This window comes from Zosterops lateralis, assembly GCF_965231275.1.
Source record: "Zosterops lateralis genome assembly, chromosome: 19".
NCBI lineage: Eukaryota > Metazoa > Chordata > Aves > Passeriformes > Zosteropidae > Zosterops > Zosterops lateralis.
Window position 1 is genome coordinate 3,678,693 of NC_139779.1, and position 22,555 is coordinate 3,701,247.

At 48.2% G+C, this 22,555-nt stretch overlaps 3 protein-coding genes across 3 annotated transcripts in view; 1 reads left to right on the top strand and 2 right to left on the bottom strand.

Moving 5' to 3' along the window:
• Window positions 1-175, bottom strand: part of UBC (ubiquitin C) — a 2,643-nt gene extending 2,468 nt beyond the window's left edge. Inside the window, exon 1 of the mRNA XM_083875393.1 lies at window positions 20-175. The gene's annotated coding sequence lies outside the window, so the exon portion shown is untranslated. The remainder of the gene's footprint in view (window positions 1-19) is intronic.
• A 6,942-nt stretch (window positions 176-7,117) lies between these two features.
• Window positions 7,118-10,307, top strand: CENPV (centromere protein V). Its single transcript, XM_083875067.1, has 5 exons — window positions 7,118-7,368; window positions 8,328-8,426; window positions 9,167-9,236; window positions 9,591-9,705; window positions 10,042-10,307. The coding sequence occupies exons 1-5, from the start codon at window positions 7,136-7,138 to the stop codon at window positions 10,164-10,166; spliced, it is 642 nt and encodes a 213-aa protein (XP_083731193.1). The 5' UTR covers window positions 7,118-7,135; the 3' UTR covers window positions 10,167-10,307.
• Window positions 10,308-10,599: 292 nt separating this feature from the next.
• The window catches only part of PIGL (phosphatidylinositol glycan anchor biosynthesis class L), a gene marked incomplete at its 5' end in the record, with an annotated part of 52,319 nt that continues 40,363 nt past the window's right edge, over window positions 10,600-22,555 (bottom strand). Inside the window, 3 exons of the mRNA XM_083875066.1 lie at window positions 10,600-11,174; window positions 12,247-12,380; window positions 16,903-16,934. Of these exons, the coding sequence (XP_083731192.1) occupies window positions 11,076-11,174; window positions 12,247-12,380; window positions 16,903-16,934 (265 nt within the window). The 3' untranslated portion in view covers window positions 10,600-11,075. The remainder of the gene's footprint in view (window positions 11,175-12,246; window positions 12,381-16,902; window positions 16,935-22,555) is intronic.

The following is a 22,555-nucleotide window of genomic DNA, read 5'->3' on the forward strand; positions in this document are numbered from 1 at the left end:
TCCCCCCCAGCGCACTCACGTCTGCGGCCCTGAGCGATGAGTTATTGTAAAGTATCCAGCGGTGTGAAACCTCGGATTCTGCCGAGTGACGCACACCCGCCCTTATTTATAGGGCTTCTCGCCACACAGGCCCCGCCCACCAAAACTAACGTGTCCATCCGCCTCCCAAAGTAGTCCCCAGGAAAAGATGGCTGTTCTGGAAAACACTCGCCTTTTCCCCGCTCCAATCCCTCTTCTGCAGGCAAAGGGGTCCCAGAGTTTCAGTGAGGGGGGATCAGACCCTAAAAAGTCGGCAAATTTCTGAGGGCGCGGATGGATCTGGAACCGTTTTTCGCCGCGGCGCTTCGGCCGGCGTTGGTGGAATGACCGGGAAGTCGGGCGCTGATTGGTGGGGCGGGCCGCAAGGCGGGCACTGATTGGCTACTCGGAGGGGCAGTTAGCGAGGGGCGGGGGCGGCGGGGGCAGGGAAAAGCTCTGGAAGCTTCGGCGCTGCTCGGCGCTGATTGGTGCGCGGTGAGGTCACGCTGTTGCTGGGGGGGAGCCGCCTGGCGGGGCAGATTTCGGCCGGGGATGGGGGCGGGGGGAGGAGCTGAGGCCATGAGGGGACAGGAGAAGGATTATGAGGGGATTGGGATTAGAGAATACGATAGTAACGATGCTGAGGCTTCTTTACCTCCTGCCTGAACCCCAGCAGCGCTCAGGGAACAACCTGGCAAGGACTGGAGGGAAAATACCCTAAAAAGAAAGGGGATGACCTTTGTTCCCAGTGTTTTATGCCCCACCAAGGCCTCTGACCAACCCTTTGGCTGAGTCTCCGTGGAAAACCCCAAGATAAATTGTAGCGCTAATCCTGGCCTATAAAGCTTTGAGAGGAAAAGCAGAACTGTGTTAGAAAAATAGCAGAGATGGAAAAAATAGTATAATCCATGAGCATTGGTGGCTCCGGGCCGGTGACACGAGCGGCCCCAGTCACGGGGCCCGGTCCCCGTTCATTCTCCTCATCTGAGCCTGCAAAACAAGCCCTGCCATGAAATGCTGACATTTGAAATTCAAATGGTTGTTTACTCGCCTCCAGAACAGGAAGCTTTGATCGGGTTACGAAGCAGGCACCTCCTGTGAGCTGATGTGGAAACGTGCCTCGGGTTAATTAAGCTTCATTAAACCTTTCGGGCTGGCTCTACAATGGTTTTGTATCGTATTAAAGATGGAGTGCATAAAATCCAATATGGTTTTTTAGCAGGTTTATCTGCTGCTCCTTCAGTGAAGCCAGATGACCTTGTTAAATCCTGCACTCACAAAGCATCAGCACGTGTGTGACTGGCAAGATTCACTACAGAGCTGCTCTGTTTCCTCCTAAAAAAACCTCAAACCCAGACAAAAATACAAAACCACCACCAAAAAAACAAACAAAAAAACCCACCAAAGAAAGAAAAAACTACCGACCCCCCCAAACAAAACAACAAACAAACAAAAAACCCCCAACAAACCAAAAAAAACAAAACAAAAAAACCACACACACACACACACACAAAAACAACCCCAAAAAACCAAAACCAACCAACCAACCAAACAAAGACAAAAGAACAACCAAACCACCCAACCAACAACAACAAAAAAACCCCAAACCCCAACAACAAAATCCTTTCGCTTTCCTTTCTCCTAACAAGGTTTCAAGCACCTCCTGCTTTACAGTAAAAACGAAATAAATCATCCTAACGATAATTACTCAAAAATGCAAGAACAGGAAGAGGGGGAAAAAATGACTACTGGAAAGTTCAGAAAGCTCCATGGCAATAGCCAACCTTGGAAATATTGTTTGGCTACATAAGTTTAGGACAAAAGGCAGAGTTGGGCATGTCTAGTTTGTTTGTTTTGTGCTGCCAGTTCTGCTCAGTGTTTCCAGCACGGGTTTTGTTTGCTGTGCCAAGGTGGCTGAAGGTTTGTGCTCCAAGGCTGGCCCTGTGCTTGCTGCACATCCCAGGCACTATTCCCAGAGGAAAGGCCACGAGTGATTAATATTTACAAATATGAAAGGCCACATCTGTAAAGCTGGAGATTAATGTAGAGCCTGGGCAGTGTTAAAACACATCACACATTTATTAAGGATTTTAGGATGCGTATTTCTCTTTTTAATGTTGCTGTAGATGGAGAAGGAGGAATTTCTGTAATTTTTTTTTTCCTTTCTGTGTAAACCAGAAAATACAGGAGCTCTCCCTTGTTTTTGTTTTTTTCCTAAATATGGCTGAATCTATGGCGTGGCTGTACAAAGCACGGGCATTTAACAAACATTCCACTCTCCCTCTGGTACCTCTTGGTGAATAAAAACCACCCAGCAGCTGACTTTGAACTGTATAAAAATAAATGCAAAGCTGAAAAACCCGGAATCTGTATCTTATGACTGCTCTGACCGCACAGGTGGCTACAGCCTTTGCCAGGGCATGGGGCCTGCAGTTGGGAACACACATTTCTTTTCAAAGTAGGTCACTGGGCAGTGGTACAGAGCAACCTACTTTCAGGAGGGAAGAATCTGGGGTCAGGGAAATGTTTCCAACGAATCTGTACATTCTGGAACACAAGCTGGGTCTGGTTTTTATGTAGGCTAATGTCCTAGCAAGGAGGTATCACTTTTACATGAGGCAATCAGTTTATCTTTAGCTCCCAGGTTTAGCTTGGGACAGCCAGACAGGCCATCACAGGGTGTGTGGCAAGTCCAGTTACTGTTCTTTGTCCAGACAAAAATAGAGTTGCTTGCTACAGGGAAAAATAATAATAATAATAAAATATATTTATATATCTATATATTCCTATCTCATAACATTACTCACACCTGCCTCTCACTGTGTATGATACAGTACAATTATATTTACGTGTTTACAGTTGTGGAGATAAAAATTGTCAGTGCAATAAGGGCCAGGCTTGGCTCAAGTTCCACCCACGAGACAAACAGACTGGTGGCATGTCACTGCTTGTCCCCGTGCTGCCAGCCTGGAGGGTTACACAAACACTGAGTCACAATTCAAAGTACTGCGAGGTTCACTGTCATATTCTGAGATTACCAAAAAAAGACAACTCCCTCAGTTTTGTTTTTATAGCCTCCTGCTAAAAATACCTTCACTAAACAAAGTTTTTAAGAAACCACCGACTTCAGGAGCTGAAAGAAGAAAAACAAATTCGAAGAAAAACAGATTGGTAGTAAAAAAGATTAAAATTAGTGATACTCCTCTGTCTCTCCCTGTTTGTCTAAAGTGTATTTTAACTTTGTAGGGCACATGGGATTCAGCTTTCAGATCTGTGCTGCCACGATAAACAGGCTTGGGCAGGTCTGGGTGACCCAGGGGGACATGTCAGAGCTCCCTGTGCTCTGCTGGAAGGAGACGTCCAAAGGGCATTTTATACAGGGCTGAAACCACAGCTTTGTGCCTGCGTGTTGTGCCAGCGAAAGCAACAGCTAATGACTGGGTCTGTTCTAAAGCTCCTTGTCTGCATCTCTCTCTCTGCCTCCTGCCCGGGAATGTTTTGGATCCCATCCAAGCTGCAGTGCAGGGAGTGGAGCTTCTTTGTTCGCCTCCTCTCTGCTGCCTCCGAGCACATTCAGCTTGTGCTCTCCGAGGCGAGGTTTTCCAGCAAAACAGCAAAAAAAGTTCCTTGGGAAACAGGCAGACAGAAATGGCAGAAGAAACAGGCAGAAGCAACGAGTCCCAAACCGCTGTTAATCGTTGTTAGTACGTTCAACAGAACCTCTGTAACAGTGAACGAAAACAAACACTGCCAAGGCCGTTCTGAACAGCCCGGGAGTGTCACCTCCTGCATTTTGTTTTCAGATCCTGCTTGGGTACTTTGATGGTGAGGAAAACGTCCGGAATGTTTCCCCCTCCACCACAGGGACACTAAAATCCAAGCACTGCCATTTCCCCCCCTGAACAAGCCACGTACTTTGAACCACCTCAGTTTTTTAAGTGTGCTGTCAGCTGTACAGAACTCCTAGTTCCCAGCTTATTAGGTATAAAAAAAAAAAAAATTCACAGTTCCTAATTCTCTTTCACCCACAAACGTGTAGCTGCTTTCAGTGCTGCTTTGGGGATAAAAATGTTCTTACAGGCAGAATTTCAATGCTGGCTGTGAGTCAGGGCTGCAGAGCTGAGTCATTGTTATACAAGCAGAGCTGAGATGGCACAGAAAAGCCCCTTTGTACTTTAACACTGAACACGTCAGCTGCTGTTGGCCTTTGAGCATCACAAGACACCTACACGGAACCAACTGTAATTTACTGGACTTTTCCTCTTGTCCACCCCGTCATCGCTCTGGATAATTCTTCCCTTTTCCAGTTTGCCTCTCAAGCTTAACAGCAAATGCATTTTTCATCAAGCTGTTGGCCTCTGCTGAAGCCTGGCAAACATTGCATCAGCTTTGGAAGCAGTGAAATGAGAGCTGTTAACTCTCTGGGCACTGGGAAGGTTTGCCCAGGTACACTGAAAATACAACATTTGACCACTGAAATTTAGGGCTTTCAACTCAGAATATCTGCGACATTTATCATTATCCTGACTTCAACCATAAAGCTCTGGAATTGATTATTTATGTGAGACTCATTTCTGTGTTCTGAGTCCTTTGTGATGAAATATGAAACGAACGAAAAAAGAGAAACAATTTCTTTACTATGACATTTTGCACTTCCAGTTTTGTCCTCCAGTTCTTTCTCCTGAAACATCACAGGGGAACAGAATTTAGCTTCTCAAAACAGCTTCTGCATTTAAAATAAAGTGAACTAATTGTGGAGAGGCACGGAGAGTGACAGATTTGCAGATTATTACATCGACAAACTCACTCCAGTTTTCTCCTGGAACTGCTTTTTGAGCATGTACGAACACTGGTGGCTCCTGTCTTACAGAGGGTCGTTTGTGTGAATTGACATAACGAGCTCCTAAAATGAGCTCCTAAAATGACACTCTGTGTGTTGAGTTCAGTGTTTTTGGGACAGGACAGACCCAGAGTGGTGCTGGCCATGCCCGAGGGGAGATGAATCCCTGCTCAGCCAGCACAGGCTCAGTTTCAGTGCCTTTCCAGTTTCACTTCAGTGACTTTTTCCTCCCAAAATATGAGGTGTCTGACATGTAATCTGGTTTGACTGAAGGTCTGGGAGTGGCTCCGCTCAGGAGCTCCAGATGAATCTGTCACACAGGGTGTATTCTCGTGCTTCCATCAGGATGAGTAACCGGAGCAGAGGTTCCCATCAGGGATAACAGGAAATTGTAACTCGGTGCCCTTTCCTATCATCAGAGAGGTGCTGAGCCACAGGATTCTTATGCAAATCCTGGCCAGTGCCGTCTCGGGAGGCAGCCTCAACACCGGAGTCAGGCTGGTTTTAAAGTTCTTTTCCAGACTAGAGTGCTGATGGATATTTATTCATCACTGTCCTTTTGCTTTGCCACGTTCCTGGCTGCCACAGGACCCTTTGGTGCTTCTTTGCCTCTCAAGACTCAGCTCACTTGTTTACATCCTTCCCCTTCTTGGAAAGAGCAAGATGTTAAGTCTTGTTGACTACAAATTCTTGATTAAATGCCAGACAAAAGACATTTCCAGTCCTGAATCACTGGGCACAAAGGTTTGTCTTTGGAGTGATTATTTTTTTTCCCCAACGGAGTGAGACTTGGCCACCTCCACGTTTTGTAGTTTTTCCTGCATCAATAGTTTTACTTAAGAAACAGCACTGGATTTCATTGTTCAAAAATAGTCTTTTTGTAAGATATTTACCATTAGGGGTGATCACCCCCATAAAGGGGTGATTTCACATTTTCATTTTGTTTTGTTTATGTGGTTGATTGTTTTGGTGGGTTTTTTGTTTGTTTATGTATGTTTGTTTGTTTGTTTGTTTGGGTTTTTTGGATGTTTTTTGTTTGTTTGTTTGTTTGGTTGGTTGGTTGGTTTGGTTGTGGGTTTTTTTGGTTTTTAAGGTATGTACTCTTATTTTCAAGACTTTGGTAACAGAATTAGTGAAAAGCTAAGTGGGAACCATGTTAGAAGCCATTTCTCTGAACAGCTGCCACAATGACTCTTCAAACCTCAGGAAGGCCTGAACACACTTCCCAAGGCACACCCTGTGCTGTGACAGCAATGCTGTGTCTAAATGAGGGCTGTTCATAGCAGAGAAGTGAAACATCACAATTCCAGCAGCACCTCGGGTCTGCTGAGCCCCTTCCCACCTGTGAATATGTGAGACATTGTGTTCAGAATGAGAGGGGAAACCTCAGGTCCATGCCTGTGGATAGCTGGCATGCCTGGCCTCAGCCTTGGAATCAGAAAATCATAGAATCCCTAAGGCTGGGAAAAGCTTTTATGATCATCAAGTGCAACTGTTTACCCAGAGCTGCCAAGTCCACACTGAACTGTGTCCCCAGGTGCAACATCCAGCGGTTTCTTGAACATTTCCGGGGCTGGGAACTGAACCAGTTCCTTGGGCGTCCTGCTCCAATGGCACAGGGCAGTGCCTGTCCCTGTGCTGGGCACTGCTGAGGCCACACCAGCCCTGGGGTCACCCGTGGGCCCAGCACGAGAGGAGGGACATGGAGGGGCTGGAGAGTGTCCGGAGAATGGAACGGAGCAGGGAAGGGGCTGGAGGCCCAGAAGTGGCTGAGAGTGCAGGGACAGGGGCTCAGCCTGGAGAACCGGGAGCCCAGGGGGAACCTGTTCCCTCTCCCCGGCTCCCTGACAGGAGCCTGTGTGGAGCTGGGATCGTGCCCAGGTAACAAGGAAGGATGAGAGGACACGGCCTCAAGCTGTGCCAGGTCAGCTTTAGGTTGGATGTGAAGGAGAGATTTCTTCACTGCGTTGTACCCCGGCCCCTCCCGGTCCCGCCGTGTCCAGTGACGTCCAGTGACCCTCGGTTCCGCTGTGTCCCCTCCCGTATCCCCTCAGCCCCTCCCGTGTCCCCTCTCTTGTCCCCTCCCGTGTCCCCCCCCGTGTCCCCTCAGCCCCTCCCGTATCCCCCCCATGTCCCCTCCCGTATCCCCCCCGTGTCCCCCCCGTGTCCCCTCCCGTATCCCCCCCGTGTCCCCCCCGTGTCCCGGCGGTGCCGTTCCGCCCCTCGGGCCGTGCGCGTCTCGGTGGCGCCCCCCGGTGGCGCAGGCGGAGGCGGCGCATGGGGCGCGGCGCGGCGGGCGGCGCTCGGCGCTCCCGGCGGGGCAGCGCGGCCGCGGGCGGGACGCGCCGGGCCCGGGGCAGGAATGCGGGGGGAACCCCGGCCGGGGCCAAGGCGGGCTCCCCCGTGCCCGGCCCCATCGATCTGGGGGCGCAGAGCGGGCGCTGGGCCGCCTTCCAGGAGCGGCACCGGCTGAGCTGCGAGGAGGCGGCGCGGCTGCTGCTGGACGCGTAGTGAGTAACGGGGAACAGTGCCCGGGCCCGTCCGCACCTGCACCTGCACAGCGGGGCCCGCCCGCTGCCGAGAAGGGAAGGGCGGCCGGGGCTGGGCTGGGGAGGGGAGGGGGCGAAGGTACCACGGAAAGAAAAAAAAAAAAAAAAAAAAAAAAAAAAAAAAAAGTGGTTTTCTGTGGTAAAGCTTCCCGGGTTTTCCGGCTCTCCCATCGAAAATGCCCTTGGGGGCTCCGCGAGGTGCAGCTTCTAAATCTCCACCCATTTCCTGTGCTCGCTCTGTGCAGGAATTGTCTGTGGGAGGCAAAATCTGGGAGGAAAATGTTTGGGTTTTTTTTTTTTTCCTTTGCGTTTTGCGATTGACCCGCACGGTGAGTGCCCAGCTGCTGTGGGGGCGGTTCGGGGAGGGGGAGAAGCACAGGATCAGAAATTCCTTGGTCATAAAGTTCCTCTGCAATTACAGCCCGAAATAAAAGGCATTTCAAATATTATGTAGAATCCACTCATCTCTGCTTTCTCCAGGTTTTAAATGGAGGAATATTAATGGTGTTGGTGGAACTATGGGGAAAAAATATGGGGAAATTCAGTTCTCAGTTCCAAGCAGTTTGTTTTGAGGTGCTACCCCTGGTTTCTGTGTGGGGTTGTGTATGGACACAGGTGTGGGGTCAGCACTGTAACCTGGAGCTGTGTTGTACAGAGTGGAGAGTCCTCAAAGTGCTGCTCTTCCTTCCTTTCCTTTTCACCATTTTAATTAAACCACAAAAGCAATTGCTGCAGAGGACAAAAGCCATCCTCCACCTCATTCTGACACATGTTATTAAATACATTTGAGTGAGTACATTTCTTGGTGTTCTGCAACAGCTCAAGACAGAACCAAATAATGTCGTGTATAACCTCACTGTTCTCTTGCGCAGAAAAAACAAGAGAGCACGATCCCAAAAGCTCTGTTGTGTCTCTTGCAGTGAATACAGGGGTTTGGTGAAGCACACAGGAGGCTGTCACTGTGGAGCCGTCCGCTTTGAGGTCTGGGCTTCAGCAGATCTGCACGTGTTTAACTGCAAGTGAGTCGGTTTGTTCCCTGTTCCCAGAGATCAATGTCAGCTCTCTGCTTTTCCAGCCTTAGAGCTAAAGATGAGACAGCTGCAGAGCACCCTCTGAGCTGTTTCCATAGGATTTATCCCTAATTATGTCCTGATCCACTATGAGATCAGTATTGATGATTTCAGGTGCTCCTTTGGGCAGGACTCCATGTCTCACAGCCAGGCTCTCACAGAAAGTGTCAGGAGAGATCTAATGATCCAGGTGCTCAGCCATCTGCTTTCTGCTTCCTCTCATGCAGAGAGTTTAAAGCACACTGGTCTTTTTTTAACTTGTTCTTCTCAAGTGACATTGCGGCTCTCACCACATGTGCCTCAAACTAAAACACTCTGTGGTTCCAGTAGTGACCCCTTTGCCTGCAGCTTGTTGCTTCCAGCTCATGGGTGAACCTCTGAACTTTGTTTTTTTGTTTGCAAGGTAATGAATGTTGGCAAAATAGCCCAAGCGTGCTCTGAACCATTAAGTGGATTTCTCAGGGCTAGAGTTTGTCCTCAAGACAGAATATCTTATTCAATATTTTATTGAGGTACTTGTATAGGGTCAGTTTGTTCACAGGTGTGCTCAGCCAAACACTACTGACACCACATTTCCACTTACCTCTGAGCCATTCTAGCTGTCAGTGCAATTTCTGTTGTCAAGAGGTCTGATTGCTGCTCTACAACCTGTCCACTTCTTCTAAAAAAGTCTGCTTTTTCTTTTACAGTTGCAGCATTTGCACAAAGAAACAGAACAGACACTTCATTGTGCCGGCGTCACGTTTCAAGCTACTGAAGGTAGAGTAAACACAGTGAGAGCATGGCCATGAGCATGAGCAGTATTATCCTAACAAAGCCAAGAACAAGCAGTTTTCTGCCCTAAGTTTGGCTGGTTGGGGGAATGGCTGCATTTTAAGCTGTCTGGTGTGGTTGTGTTGGTGCATCTTGTTTAGAGCTCTGGCAGTTCCCAGGCCTGACTGTTATGGACACTGGTACATACAAAGCACAGGGGGTCAGGGAAGGACCTGCACAGCTCTGTATCTCAGATAAAAGGAAGGTGGCATTTTAAATTGTACATTTCTTAGCTACAGGCCCAAAGTAATTAATCCATCAATTTCCATGGAAAACTTACAGTGCTTTTCCTTTGCTTAGGGTGCTGACAATTTGACAACGTACACATTCAACACACACCGTGCCCAACACACGTTCTGCAAGACCTGTGGTGTTCAGAGCTTTTATACTCCTCGTTCTAACCCTGATGGTTATGGTAGGTACAAAGCAAGCTGTGCTAACCAGAGTTAACCACCAAGCAAACCTTGGATAAAAGCTGCATGGGATGCTGACGTGATAGCAGCATGTGTCCTAAGAGTTTGTTCCTAAAGTGTTAATAAATACCTGGAACTGCAGGCTGAACCTGTGGCTCCTCCATAAAAAGTCTTAACTATAATATGTGGGCTTCTTCCTATGACAGGATTCTCATCCAGGCTCCTCAGCTACAGCAATAGCATTTACAATTCCCTGGGATGCCCCAGCCATGGGATGGAGCAAGCAATCTCTCACATTTTATGAAAAGCAGTTTTCTGTGTACTCTGTCTTTCTTCAGGGATAGCTCCTCACTGTCTGGATGAAGGCACTGTGCAGACCATTATCACAGAGGATATCAATGGCAAGGAATGGGAGAAAGCAGTGAAGGAACACAAGACCATCAGAGACATGTCAAAACCCTGACACAGCCTTCAGCAGCCTTGGGAGCACTGCCATGGAACTGCATTCTGGGGTTTCCTGGGTGATGGTTGGTGAAATCAATCTCTGCGTTACTGTTACCTGTTCTCTGTTTCTTAAATAAATCTTTCTATGCTGATTGTCTCATTCCTTTGTGGCATTCAGTTTTCAAGCTGCCTCTGTAAACCACTGCAGGGTTGCTAGTTTGGCATTTAGCCTTCAGCTGTGCTAAAGTTTAAATCACAATACAAAAGACCTCATTACAGTCACTTGCACCTCATTCCTGTGTCCTGCTGAGACTCTTGTGAGTTGATCTTGAGCCCTGTTCTGAATCAAGAAGAGCTCATAATTCAGGAGGGACACTGTGAAGGTGGAGCCTGCAACACAATGTGTATAAAAGAAGCAACAGCAAATATCAGTGCAATTAGAAAAAATGGCATGATTTCTGATGTTTTATTTAAAAGCTTCAGCTTTTTAAAGTTCTGACTGAGTAACAAAGGTGTTGTGGTATCTATGGAGATAGCATGATCTTTGAAAAGTTACTCCTGATACCTGTTTTTTACAAAAGCACCATGGGTGAGTTGCCAAGCAGTCCTTGCAGCTCTGTCTTCTTGGGAAAACAGTTTGTGCCATATCTTCTCCAGTGCAGAATCCTCCAGGGCTTGACTCCCAATTAAAGTTAATCCAAATTTCTCATCTTATTTAAGCTTCTATGATGAGAAAATAGAGCAGCTGTTAACCCTGTTCTCAGGATATTCAGAAGGAGGTTCACCCAGCCTGGGTTTTGTAGTGTAGAGAACACCACACAAAGAGCACCCCATCCTGTTGAGCACCTAACACAGGAGCTTTCTTGAGTCCTGGGCTTTGCACAGTCATTGCTTTGCTCATTCTTTGACTCCTGTGAGTGATGTCCTGTCAGAGCAGGCGCAGTGAATTGACCACCAGGTACCGAGAGAAGAGCAGGTAGAGCTGGCGGAACCAGAGGAGTTGGCTGCGATGGCACCTCATGGCCCTCTAGGAGGAAAAACAGGACACAGAGCATTACAAGAACCTTCCAGAGCTGATGAGAGGGCACTTTCCTGCTCCTGCTGTGAGGGTCAGTGCCCATTTATAGGACAGGCTGTTTCCAGTGAGCAGGGAGAGGCAGGGGAGGTGGAAGGCTGTCCAAGCTCTGGGCCTGTCTGCCCCCCAGTCTGGTGGTGTGCTGCCTGATGTTCAGACAGTCCTGCTAGAAAGGACACTTTATGTGTCACTTCTAACTCCTACTCCTCCCCACGTGATCTCAGGCCTGGGGAAGTGTTCACATGCAGGAGCCTGGCAGGTGTGTCTGGGAACAGCTCTGCTCCTCCTGGCCACACACTGCCAGCTGCCACTGAGTCTATTTATAGTGCACCAGCCTAGAAAGGTCAGATTTCAGGAACAAAAATACATGGGAATAATGAACACCACCTTTATCCAAGCTGTTTCCATAAATAATTCTATCTTTTAACAGCCTCAGAAGCAGGAAAGGTCTGTAATTTGTGAATTAACAGCACTATTTGCTGGGTAAATAATTTTCATGCTGTGGAAGGGGAACTAATCAGATTCTGATATAGGGAACTGTGGAGCAAATGTGTGAGATTCTGTGCAGTAAAACAGATTAAAAATGTACAGTAAAGGGAATTTGTGAAGAGCTTTGGACCACAAGTTCACAGGCTGTCTCCATCTTTAGTGAGAGCTGTGATGCAAGGATGCTGTTCCTGGCACACAGTCATGCCAGCCTTTAACAGGCCACTCACATGTTCACAATACTGTGTTGGATCCAGTTTCCTTTGAAATGCATCCTTTGAAATACATCCTAAAGAGTGAAAAACTCAGTGCTCTGTGATTGCCTGAGCTGCAAATCTGCTCAGCCCTGTCCTGTCATGAGGACATGAGGTAACCTGGCTTGTCCATGTTTTTAAAGTCACTGCAGACATTCCTCAGTGACATTTATAACCCATGGGTACAACTTCTGGCATTCCCTGGGAATGTGGCACCTGTGACTAAAGAGCTCACAATGATGATGAGCCACTCAAACAGGTCAGGCAGGTGCCACACATCTCACCTTGGCTTGTTCAGTCTCCTCCTCTGTGAGGATGAAAAGAGCATCCCTGGGCAGGAGGCAGGAAATGAGGACATCCAGGAAGGAAATGTATTTCCTGCAGAGATTTACTGATTCCAGCACCAGCACACGGCACCCTGCACAGAGAAAGAGGATAAATATTTCAAAACAGCAGCATTCTTGTAAGGTGCCCTTTTCTCTGGCTCAGCAGCTCTTTGCAGCTCCCCTGTGTTGCTGGCCTTGGGAATCTTTTTTCTGATGCTCCCACCAGGATTTCTTTGTGCCCAGTGCACATCTGTGACCATTTGTATTGGCTCTTGCTCTGTATGTGACCCTTTGTACTGGTCCTTGTTCTGTAATAACCTGTGGAAAGCAAAGCTAGCTTTGAATATCCCAAAATCTGGGTGGGTTTTTTGCTTATAATTTAAATTCTTCCTCCATAATTAGGCTCAAAAAAAAAAAAACAAAAAAAAAAAAACAGGTGCAGATGATTCTCTGAATGCTGACACTATATCATATAATGGAATTTTAAACCAGTACTTTCTGGTTCAGCTACCAAAATGAAATTTCATCTTTCTACTCCAATTCTAGCTACAGAATAAATATTTACAAGCCTCAGTAATCAAATATTACCTCAGGCAGGCAGTTAGTTACACTTTAACATAGTTCTGAATTCATTGTTCAGATGATTTGATGAAGCACATGAAGGTAACATGTTTCAAGATTCTGCTGAAGTTAAAGAGGGTTTTTTCTGTTTTAAAGATCCCTTTGAATTCAAAAGTTAATTGCTATTTTTTTTTTTTTTTTTTACCATGGCTAAATTGTCTTCACTGATGAGTTCAGAGCTACGGATGGTGCCATTAAGAGCCTGTGGCTCTCAAGGGAGCTGCTTTGGGATTTCCTTGGCTTGGAAGCTGCTGTGATTATGTTCCACACTTCCCACATTGTATTAAAGTCTGACAGAAGAGGCCAAAGTCACAGTTTACACAGGTGGTCAGAGATGCAATTCGATTAGCAATGAGATTTCCTCCAGTGAGCCCTGAAACAGTGAAATTACACAGAAGTGACAGAACAAAGCTCTGATGGACCCCCCCCTCTGGCCCATCTCCAGGATCCTCCAATTCCTTTATTGCTTTTCTTTTCTCCAAGGGTGTTGTTCCAACTTTTCAACAGCCTCTCCCACTCTCCAAAGGGAGACTGGTTCACTCCATGTCGGTACCTGGAGGGCTCCAGGGCCAGGCTGCTGTTCCATTGCAGGGGACGGGCATGGGGACCTGAGTCCCAGCGGGTCACACGGAGCATCCACAGGGGTGATTTCCTCCCGCAGCACCGGGCAGGGGTAGAGCCCTCCAGGGCAATCCCCCCGGCGCTGAGGAGCCCGAGCAGAGCGGGAAGAGGGGAAAAATCCCGGCTGGAAGCGGCGGGCGCTGCTCGGGAGCCGCCGGGAGGTGGCGGCGTCCGCCGGCCGGGAGGGGACCGGGACAGCGGGACCCGCATCCCTCCCCTCGGCCCCTCCCGGCCCCTCCCGGCCCCGCAGGGTCACCGAGCGGCAGCTGGGCAATGCCCCGGGACGTGCGGGAATGCGGGGGCTGCGGGACCGGCACGGCCCGGACACTTCCTGAGCGCAAACCTGAGCCCCTGTCCCGCTCACAGCCCGGCGGGACAGGGACAGGGGACAGGGGACAGGACAGGGGACAGGCAGAATTTTCTGCTGACAGCAGCTCCTGTTGCTCTCCCAAGGGACACTCTGCAGGCACAAGTGCTGCAGTCGCTCACACAAGTGCCCTGACACTCCTTTAATCCCACTTGAAGGCATTTCTTGTTTCCAAACTTGGAAGGAAAGCTGTGATGTGCTGTGAGTGGGGGAACCATTCTGTTACATTAGGGTCACAATTTTGGTTCAGGCACACGGCAGAACACACTGAAGGTTGTGTGGTAACAGTTAAGAGTTATTGATGGTTGCCTTTCTTTATAGGGGGTTCAAACCATTCTTCCCCTTCCTCTGGGCTGCTGCTGGGGTAGTTTCTGAGGGAAGAATTAGTACAGTGCTGCTCCTGTGGTTCAGCATTCCCAATGGCACCTGTTTGCTTTTCAACCACGGGACAATGGCTCTTTCCTTTCCTGGGTGGCTTTAATGGATTCTGGCAATGCCACATCAATTCCTACTCACAGTGATGGGAAGAGAGACCTGGCCCCACTCTCTGAAGCTTGGGCAGCTCCATTAACCAAATGTGCTCCCCCTTTCCTCATTTTTTTTCCCTGAGAAATATTAATTCACACAGCAATTGCACCCTTTTGTTCCCCAAAGCTCTGGAACAAGGACTCAACACCATGGCAAGTGATTTCAGTGTGGATGGCTGTGACCTGGTGGGTCCCCCTCGGTCAGATCAGGTGAAGTGGTGGCATCCAGCTCCCCAAAAAGAAGGGCACTGTAAGAACCCTCAGTGTCAATGATCCAACCAGGATTTCCATGTGCTGACAGCAAAGCCTGCCCTCATGGCAATGTGAGATGAGATGAAGCAGGAAGGAATGTACAGTCCAGGGAGAGATGGAAAAGGGTTCAGAGAAAACAGGCTGCTCCCTGCCAAGAGGGGTGAGAGCAGCCCTGCCATTGAGGAGTCCTGTGACACCAGCAGGTGAAGCTTCTCAGAGCCTCTTGTGCCTGTGACCTGGGCAGGATGGGATTAGCAGTGTAATGCAACCTCTCCAGGTTGGCAGAAAGGGCAGGATCAATATAGCTCATGGATTAGGCTGAGAATAGAAGTGTGTGAAGCCTGCAGCCTGCTCAGCTTGGCTTTCCACTTCCAAATCACTCAGGCAGCAAGGATGCCTCGAATGAAGAGCTCCTGAGTGAGCACCGTGTCTGCTGCAGGCCTGCACTGCTCCTGATGGAAGCAGGCACAGGTTATTTTGGAAGAGCACTGGTTAGAGCTGGAAGGGGCCAGTGGCAGGGGTGGGAGCACATCCAGCAGTTGTCTTGGCTTCTTGAGACAAATGCTTGTGCCTGGGCTGGAGAACTTGATTACAGATTATAAAAAGCCTGTTGTGTTTGTGCTGGCTAAAGGCATTAGAAAGCAAAGCAGGATATTTAGGGTGCTCATTTGCATATCACTGAGGCAGTGCAAGGCTTAGCTGGCTTTTGCATTTGCAGGGAGATTTTCTGTGGATTCCCTGATCACATGGGCTTACACAGGCTCACCCACAAACAGCTCCCTCTTACCAAGAGCAGCGCAGCACTTTTCCATGGCCTGAACATGCCTCTCAGCTCCCTCCAGACAGCCTCAATCCCAGCACCACTCTTGTTTCATTAAGCCCCTCTGATGCACAGCCCTGCACGCCTGCCAGATCAAATTATAAATACTGGGAATTTCAATGAGACTGGAACTATATTTGGAAAGGCTTAGCATAAGCAGCAGCATGGGAGCTCCCAGTTCCTTTGGTGTTTGTAGGTCATGTCAGATGTGATGTAATCAGAGCAGCAAGGCTTGCACAGAGCTCCTGCAGTCTCTTGATGCTGCTGGAGAAATGGAAATGTTCTCTATGTGTGGGTCTGTTTCAAACCTGAATGGATTTGAGGCACAGCCCATGTTCAGCACCAGAGTGAAACCTGCATGAGCAGCACATGAAAGTGGCTCGGTGTAGATGGGGCCTGACAGCCAGCAGTGACATCAACCACTGCAGCTCCCTGTCCTTTGTGCTGCACACAGCGCACAGAGCTCTGCTGCATCCCAAGACTGAACAAAGGAAAGGTCCTAGGAATGAAGCTGGCACTAATACTCCTCTTTCATGAACTGGGGAACTGAAGGGACTGGAGTCAGAGCTCAGCTTAAGGGCATTCTGCCATCTTGGCTCATGCTGTCTCATTAGGCCTGCAACTTCCTGCTAGCAGAGAATTAAAACTGATTTGCTGTGACTCATTCAAATCCTACAATGATTTGGGAATTAGCATTAAAGGAACACAGCCTGGATGTGGCTGCTGAGGGAGCGGGAGCTTGACTGGGTGGGCCTGGCTGAGCCACCTTCCTGTGCTCTGTCCAAAGAGCTGAGTGACAGCTTTGTGCTTAAATGAGGTCCACACATTTGTCCCTGGGCAGGCAGTGTTTGCTGGAGATAAGGGCTGCAGCTCTACCCTAGAAAAGGGGTCAGGAGCAACCATCCTCTGTACTTGGTTTCTTTCCTTTCCCTACTTGTACAGAGAATTTCTCGGAGATTTTTGCTCACAGGTGGAAGAAGCCACTGCAATTGGTTGTGGCACTGCAGATTCCAGATTCCTTTCCTGAGCACAATTTGGTGGAGGCTGAACTTGCTACATGCAAATATTTTTGGCTAAATGGGTAATCATTTCTGAGGCTTTTGTCACAGAAAAGGAAAAGGCTTGTAAGCAAAAACTCTGTGACTAAGCAGAGGGACATGGAAAGAGCATTCAAATTTATCTGAGAGGCATCACACCATTGAGACAGGACAACCCCAAGGGACTGAAAAGTGACTGTAGAGAAGCCTGAACTGGTAAAAAATTGCAGGAGGATGAAAGTTCAGCTGTGGGTTTCCTCTGCAGTGCAGAGATGAGTTGGGCAGCTGGAACCCTGGACACAACAGGATGTAAAGGACTGCAGGGTGGGGACGTGAGGTGGGGTGGGGTGGGAGGTGATGGGCTCCTACCTTCAGGTAACTTCCCCTCTGAATGCAGGTACCTGTGAAAGAAGAGATACAAGGGGGTCAACACTCAGTGGAATTACTCAAACCCTGATTTTACAGGAATAAAACCCTGCATGCTAAACCAACCCTTCTCATTTAACACACAGTGCCAATAGCCAATCCTGTGAGAAACTTCAGGAGCCCACACTGGATGCACCTCAGGCAGGCCTAAGCCTCATTCCCCACACTATTCTGCCATTGCTTTCCTCATCCTGGCTGCTGGGACACATGACAAATAAGCTCCATAAATCAAATTCACTCTCAGACTTCCCAAGGGAAACCCAAGAGGCTGCCAAAGGCTCTTCACCCCTGGGAGCACCTCTGGCTGTCCAAAGCCCAGGCTCTGCTGGCCAGGGGGATTGTCTCAGTGGCTGCTCCTCTTAGGGCACCAGCTCTTTTTTCCTAACCCAGGCTGGCACTGGGACATCTGAGAAGCTGCTCTGCTTTTTGCTCACCAAGACTTAGATCCCTTCATGGCTTTGTCCTGGGGAGTCTCTGTAGCAAAAAAAGAACGAGAGGACCAAGAATAGGAGGTGTGAATGGTGATGGCACTTCCATCAGGAAGTGTAAGAAAATGATGGTGAGGGCATCAGAGGGTGTTAATTTCAATTCCTTTCTTAATTCTCTTGTTTTTCCTGCTGATGGCTTCGGAGCACTAGAGCTGACATTCCCATCCTGGATTTGGCCCACGGCAGGGCTGGGAAGCAGCAGCTCTCCAGCAGATGGCACTCAGGGCTGTCCCACACCCGCTCCTGCTCTTCCAGGAGAAAAAGAAATCCAAACAATGGAACATTTGCCAAAAGGAGAAAGGAAATAATAATAAAAAAAAGTTATTTAACCCTGTGTAATATTTAAAGAGATTGTTATCACCTTTTAGTGGTGTATCTAACAAAGGACAATGTGCCAGTTCATGTGTAAATCAGCCAGGATAAAACATGCATTATATGTAAACTGCTGTGTTTCTCCAGTCACTTTCAAACTAGGATTATCTCTGCCTGTTGGTTAAGTTCAAGGAAAAGGATTAGCTACACAGGCCTAGACAAAATAGGAAGCACGGAGTGATGAATACCCAATGCAGTACAAAGCAAAAGTCAAGCCAGAAATGCAGGTCATGACAGAACTCAAACAGCAATCAGAAAACATATTTAAACAGATTCTCCTGCCAGTGGTGTCCTCTGCTCCAGAGCCAAAGCAATGCCATTTCCTACTAAACAACTTTGGCCTTGGAACAGTGACTTGGCCACCTTCTGCCCCACCACTCAAGTCTTACTGCTCTGACAAAGATTGTTAAATGTTGCCTTGTAATTTAAATATCTCCATTAATATCTGTTCTGCTCTTCTGCCAGAGGTTTCTTCTCCCACAAGTGGAATCTGGCCACCCAAAGAAATGATTCAGCACTTGGTGCAGTTAGCAGGGTGGGAACCTTTTAGAATAAGCTTGGAGAGATAAAACAGTGAGTGGTTGTGAAATTTGGCAAACCCTCTGAAGGCCCAGTGTCTGTTCTGGGTGTGCTACTCTGCCATGGAGGCACCTTCAAAGCACTGAGCTGCTCCGAGAGGGAACTAATAATAACCATTCCTGTCACTAGAAATAGGAGTGAGAGATCCAGCTCATATGGAAACGTTTCAGCAGGAGCAGGGAGCATCTTCAGCAGGGAAGAAGAGTGTGATTCAGCAGTAAATTAAGGAGTTTGTGCTTGTGTAAAGGTTCAGGGTGACACAAACTGTGTTTGGTTACTGAAAGGTCCTCAGAGCTGCTGCCAGCAGACCTGTCACTCCTCTGGAAGAACAGGCATGAAGAAATTGCATCTCTCCTCATCCTTTTTGTCCCAATCCAAATGCTTCACTTCTCAGCAAGGCTCAGTGCAGAGCCCTGGGAACGGGCTCCACCCAGCTCTGTGTGCAGAGGAATTGCAGCCTTGCTCATTTGTATTTCTCTGTGGTTGCAGAGAGAGAGAAACACGAAGCTCTACCTCCTGCACACGTTCACAAAATGAGCCAATCCTCTCCCAAATCCATCTTCTCACTCCCATCTCCACCCTGCTGGAGTGTCTCCATGGGACACTTCCAAGTAGGGGAGAGGTTGCAGCTCTCAGTTGTTGCCATTTTGGGAATGTTGTTTTACAGATTGGACTTGCTGTGGTTTGGGCGAAATGAAAGAGTTTGGCATAAAATCTCAAAAAGTAAAACACAAACAGGCTCTTTTTCAGGAGATTTTTCCATGTGGGTGTTTTTTCTTTTTTTTCCCCAGAGAGACTTTTTATAATCCTTTTTAAACATAAAATGACCTAAGGTGGCTCGTTCCCACCCACTGCCCAAGTGCCAGAGGCAGATGATTACAGGGCACCTCTCCCTGCACCCTCTCTGTTATGCCTGTGGTAGTTTCAGATTCACATGGGAGACCCTCTGCAGTGAAGAATTTGGGAAGCCCATGAGACATCCAAAGTCTCCAACCATTTCTGCCCTGCAAGAGCTCAGCCCCAGCTCCTCCCTCAAGGGCCCAGCTCTTTGAAGGCTGTTGCTGACTGCAGCCACCAGCTCCATCTGCTCAGCAGAAACACTGAAATGGCCCAACGCCCTCACCCTGAGAACTGCAGGGCTGAGCTCACTCCCAAATTCCCTGTCTTTATTCAGGCACCCTCCAGGAAAGGTGTGACTGGGTCAGCTCCTCTGTGGCACTGACCAGTGAAACCTCCCAAGCTGTTCAAGTCAAGATGGAGCTGAAAGCTCAGTCCTGGGGAGCACAGAACTCCTCTGGGGCTCGTGCCCATGAGGGTGTGTTACACTTTGGGTGAAGTTCTGTTTGATGAGAAGTTGTTCATTCAATTCAATGACTTCACTCTCCAAATAGTTTCCCAAGCCAGAGGCAAAACCCTTCACTGAACTGACTGCTGGCTGCTGTGGAGCACTGGGGAAATACAGTTTTGAAGAGCATGGCAAAGAATGGATGTCTTAAAGCTGCATTGGGGCTCCATTTAGGATCCCAACCTCTAATCTGCCCGATTAATCTCATGAAACAGATGTGAAAGGGGAAGAACAGGCAGTCTCCCAGGAATCACAGAGACATTAGAAGGATATACTTGCCAGATGTTGGATGTTTGCTCTCTGGAACGTCTCCTCCCTCCCTAACTGGACTTTCTGGCTCCATTTCCATGCACCCTGAACTACACAGTGGAGCAACACTTTGTTCAACACTCTCTACTCACACATGGGGCAGTGGCAAAAGATGGTTCTGCCAGTGGCAATCCAGGGATGTTCCAGCTGTCACAGCTGTCCCTGGCTCTGTGCTTTGGGCCTTGCACTGTCTGGGAGAAGAAGAATCTGCAGTGTCACTGCTCCCCTCACTGCCAGCAGCCCAGTGACACAGGGAAGGGCACTCCTTCAGGCTGTTTCTTTGGGAAAAAAAAACAAAAAACCCTTCTTTAGGGGGAATCCCTTCTGTGCTGGTGCTCCATGCTCAGCTTTAATCCTGGTGGTTCTCAACAGTGTCATAGAAGGGCACTGGGATGAATGAACTTGCTCAAATTAAGGAATGAGGGAAAGGGATAAAGAAATGAGATAAAATCTAGAACTAAATACATACCCAGCTATGGGATATATGCCAGGGCAGAGAGCTTTGAGGGGAAATCTCAAGGATAGACAACAGAGTACAATTCTGTCTCAGCCCTGTGGGGACAGTCTGGCTGCAATCACAGCCATCACTCATAAGCTCCCCCAGGACATTTAAGATCAGTAAAACAAGTGAGAAGTGCATGGGCTGCAGCTGCTGAAAGGAGGGCAAGATCTTCCAGCCCCACACTGTTAGAAAGCACCAAATAAAAATGGTAAATGGGATACTATTCACTTTTATCAAGCTAATCACCCACACCCAGCTTCCTCCCTGTCCTTTAAGACCCGGCCTTGGAAATTCAACACAAATTCACAGCAGAACTGTGCTTTGTTGGGGTGGATGCAGTTGGTGGCCTCTGAGAATGGCACCCACCAAGTGGGATTGGCTGGAATTGTTTCCATACACGGATTTGCAGCTGGCATTTAACCAACCCTCCTGTTCCAGGGAGCCTCAGTGCAGCCCTTCTGCACAATGTCCATGGCATTCAGGAATGGGGCATTCAATGGCCAGGCTGGGACATGGAAGTGCAACAAGGCATTGGTGGCACTCAGGCTGCATCCTAATCAACTGCTGAGTGATAAAGCTCCCAAATATTACCCCTGCACAGCCTCATTTACAACCTGCCACTAAGCTGGCGAATGTTAAAAAACATCCTGCAGGACTGAGAGGTGTTTTTCCAAATGGAATTGACGAGAATAGGCTCAGCTAATGATTCCTTGATGTAGCTTTTTATATGGCATCATTGATAGAAGTTTTATGGATGCAGTTGCTATAACAACATAATGCACAGTGGTTAAATATAGCAGCTCCTATTTTCCACTCAGTTTGCTCTGCCCTAAGCAGACAAGACTATTCTTTTCTGTTCTAGCTGGGCTGAAATGGATTTGATAGCTCACTAAAGAAAACAAGTGGTACAGTCCTTCCTCCTCCTCAGAAAAATGATTCCTCTCCATCCTAAGCAAGCAAACAACAAACCCAACAGCCCCCTGTTTGCCAGGCTCCTGGGCAGGAGGGGTTGTTTAAAATCAAAACGCACAGTGACTCATGCAAAACTAAACCACCTTGATATTACATGTGATCTCAGTGCAGGCACTGGCATTTCGGAGTGCAGGGAAGAGAGGTTCTCCAATATTCCTGTCACACAGTATTTACCAAGCTCATTACCACAGTGACTGGCCAAATGCTGAGAGGGGATAAAGTGACCAGGATGTCACTCAAGACCTGCTCTTCCTTGTGGATGAGTGTAAAGGATCCAACCTCCCATGGCCACAGGGAAAGCTTCTGTTTTGGGGGATAAGACAGGATGATGTTGCCAAATCAAGCTACAGAAGATTGCTTCCAGTTCTCCCTGTTTTGCTGCAGTGAGTTTTTCTTGGGTTTGGGTTGGGTTTTTTTTCTGTCTGGAAGCCAGAACTGAAATACTCCCTAGGGAGACTGAAATCAAATAGCAATTTGTGTTCCTCTCCCATCCTGTTTTTTCTTATTTTTCCCTTGCAGAAGAACAAATCCATGCTTGAACCTTGGCATTTCCCAGTTCCTCCCATTTCTGAAGGCCAGGCAGGCACACAGCAGCAGCTGAACTCCTGCAAGCTGTCAGGAGGAAGGTTGCTGCAAGGGAAAGAGCTCATTCCTTCTGAGTAGCTCCTGCTCCTTTGAACATAACCTCTGTTCCAGACACTGGAAAGAATATTTATGCCCTTAGCAGACAGTACTGAGCATCTGCTCAGCTATGACCATTTCCTGAACTGTTTTGTTCCTTGAAGCTGTTCAATAATTTGCATCCCCTGAAGTGAGGAGTTGTGACATGGGTCACAGAGGCTGTTCTACCCCTGCTTTTGCAGCAAGTCATCTCATGGAAGTGGGCACAATCCCATCTCCCAGAGACTGGGAGCATCCAGAAGAGCTGAGCATCACTGCACCAGCCCCCCTGCTTTATCCTTTCCTCCACTTTTCACAGTGGAGGCAGAACCCTGCAGGACTTGTTTAAAGATGGTTAATAAATACATT

Bases quoted from the DNA above. Each gene is read 5' to 3' on its own strand.
- CENPV (XM_083875067.1), top strand. From the start codon at position 7,136: ATGGGGCGCGGCGCGGCGGGCGGCGCTCGGCGCTCCCGGCGGGGCAGC. The intron at 7,369-8,327 runs GTGAGTAACGGG...TGTCTCTTGCAG, and splicing joins CGGCTGCTGCTGGACGCGTA to TGAATACAGGGGTTTGGTGA. The intron at 9,237-9,590 runs GTAGAGTAAACA...TCCTTTGCTTAG, and splicing joins CACGTTTCAAGCTACTGAAG to GGTGCTGACAATTTGACAAC.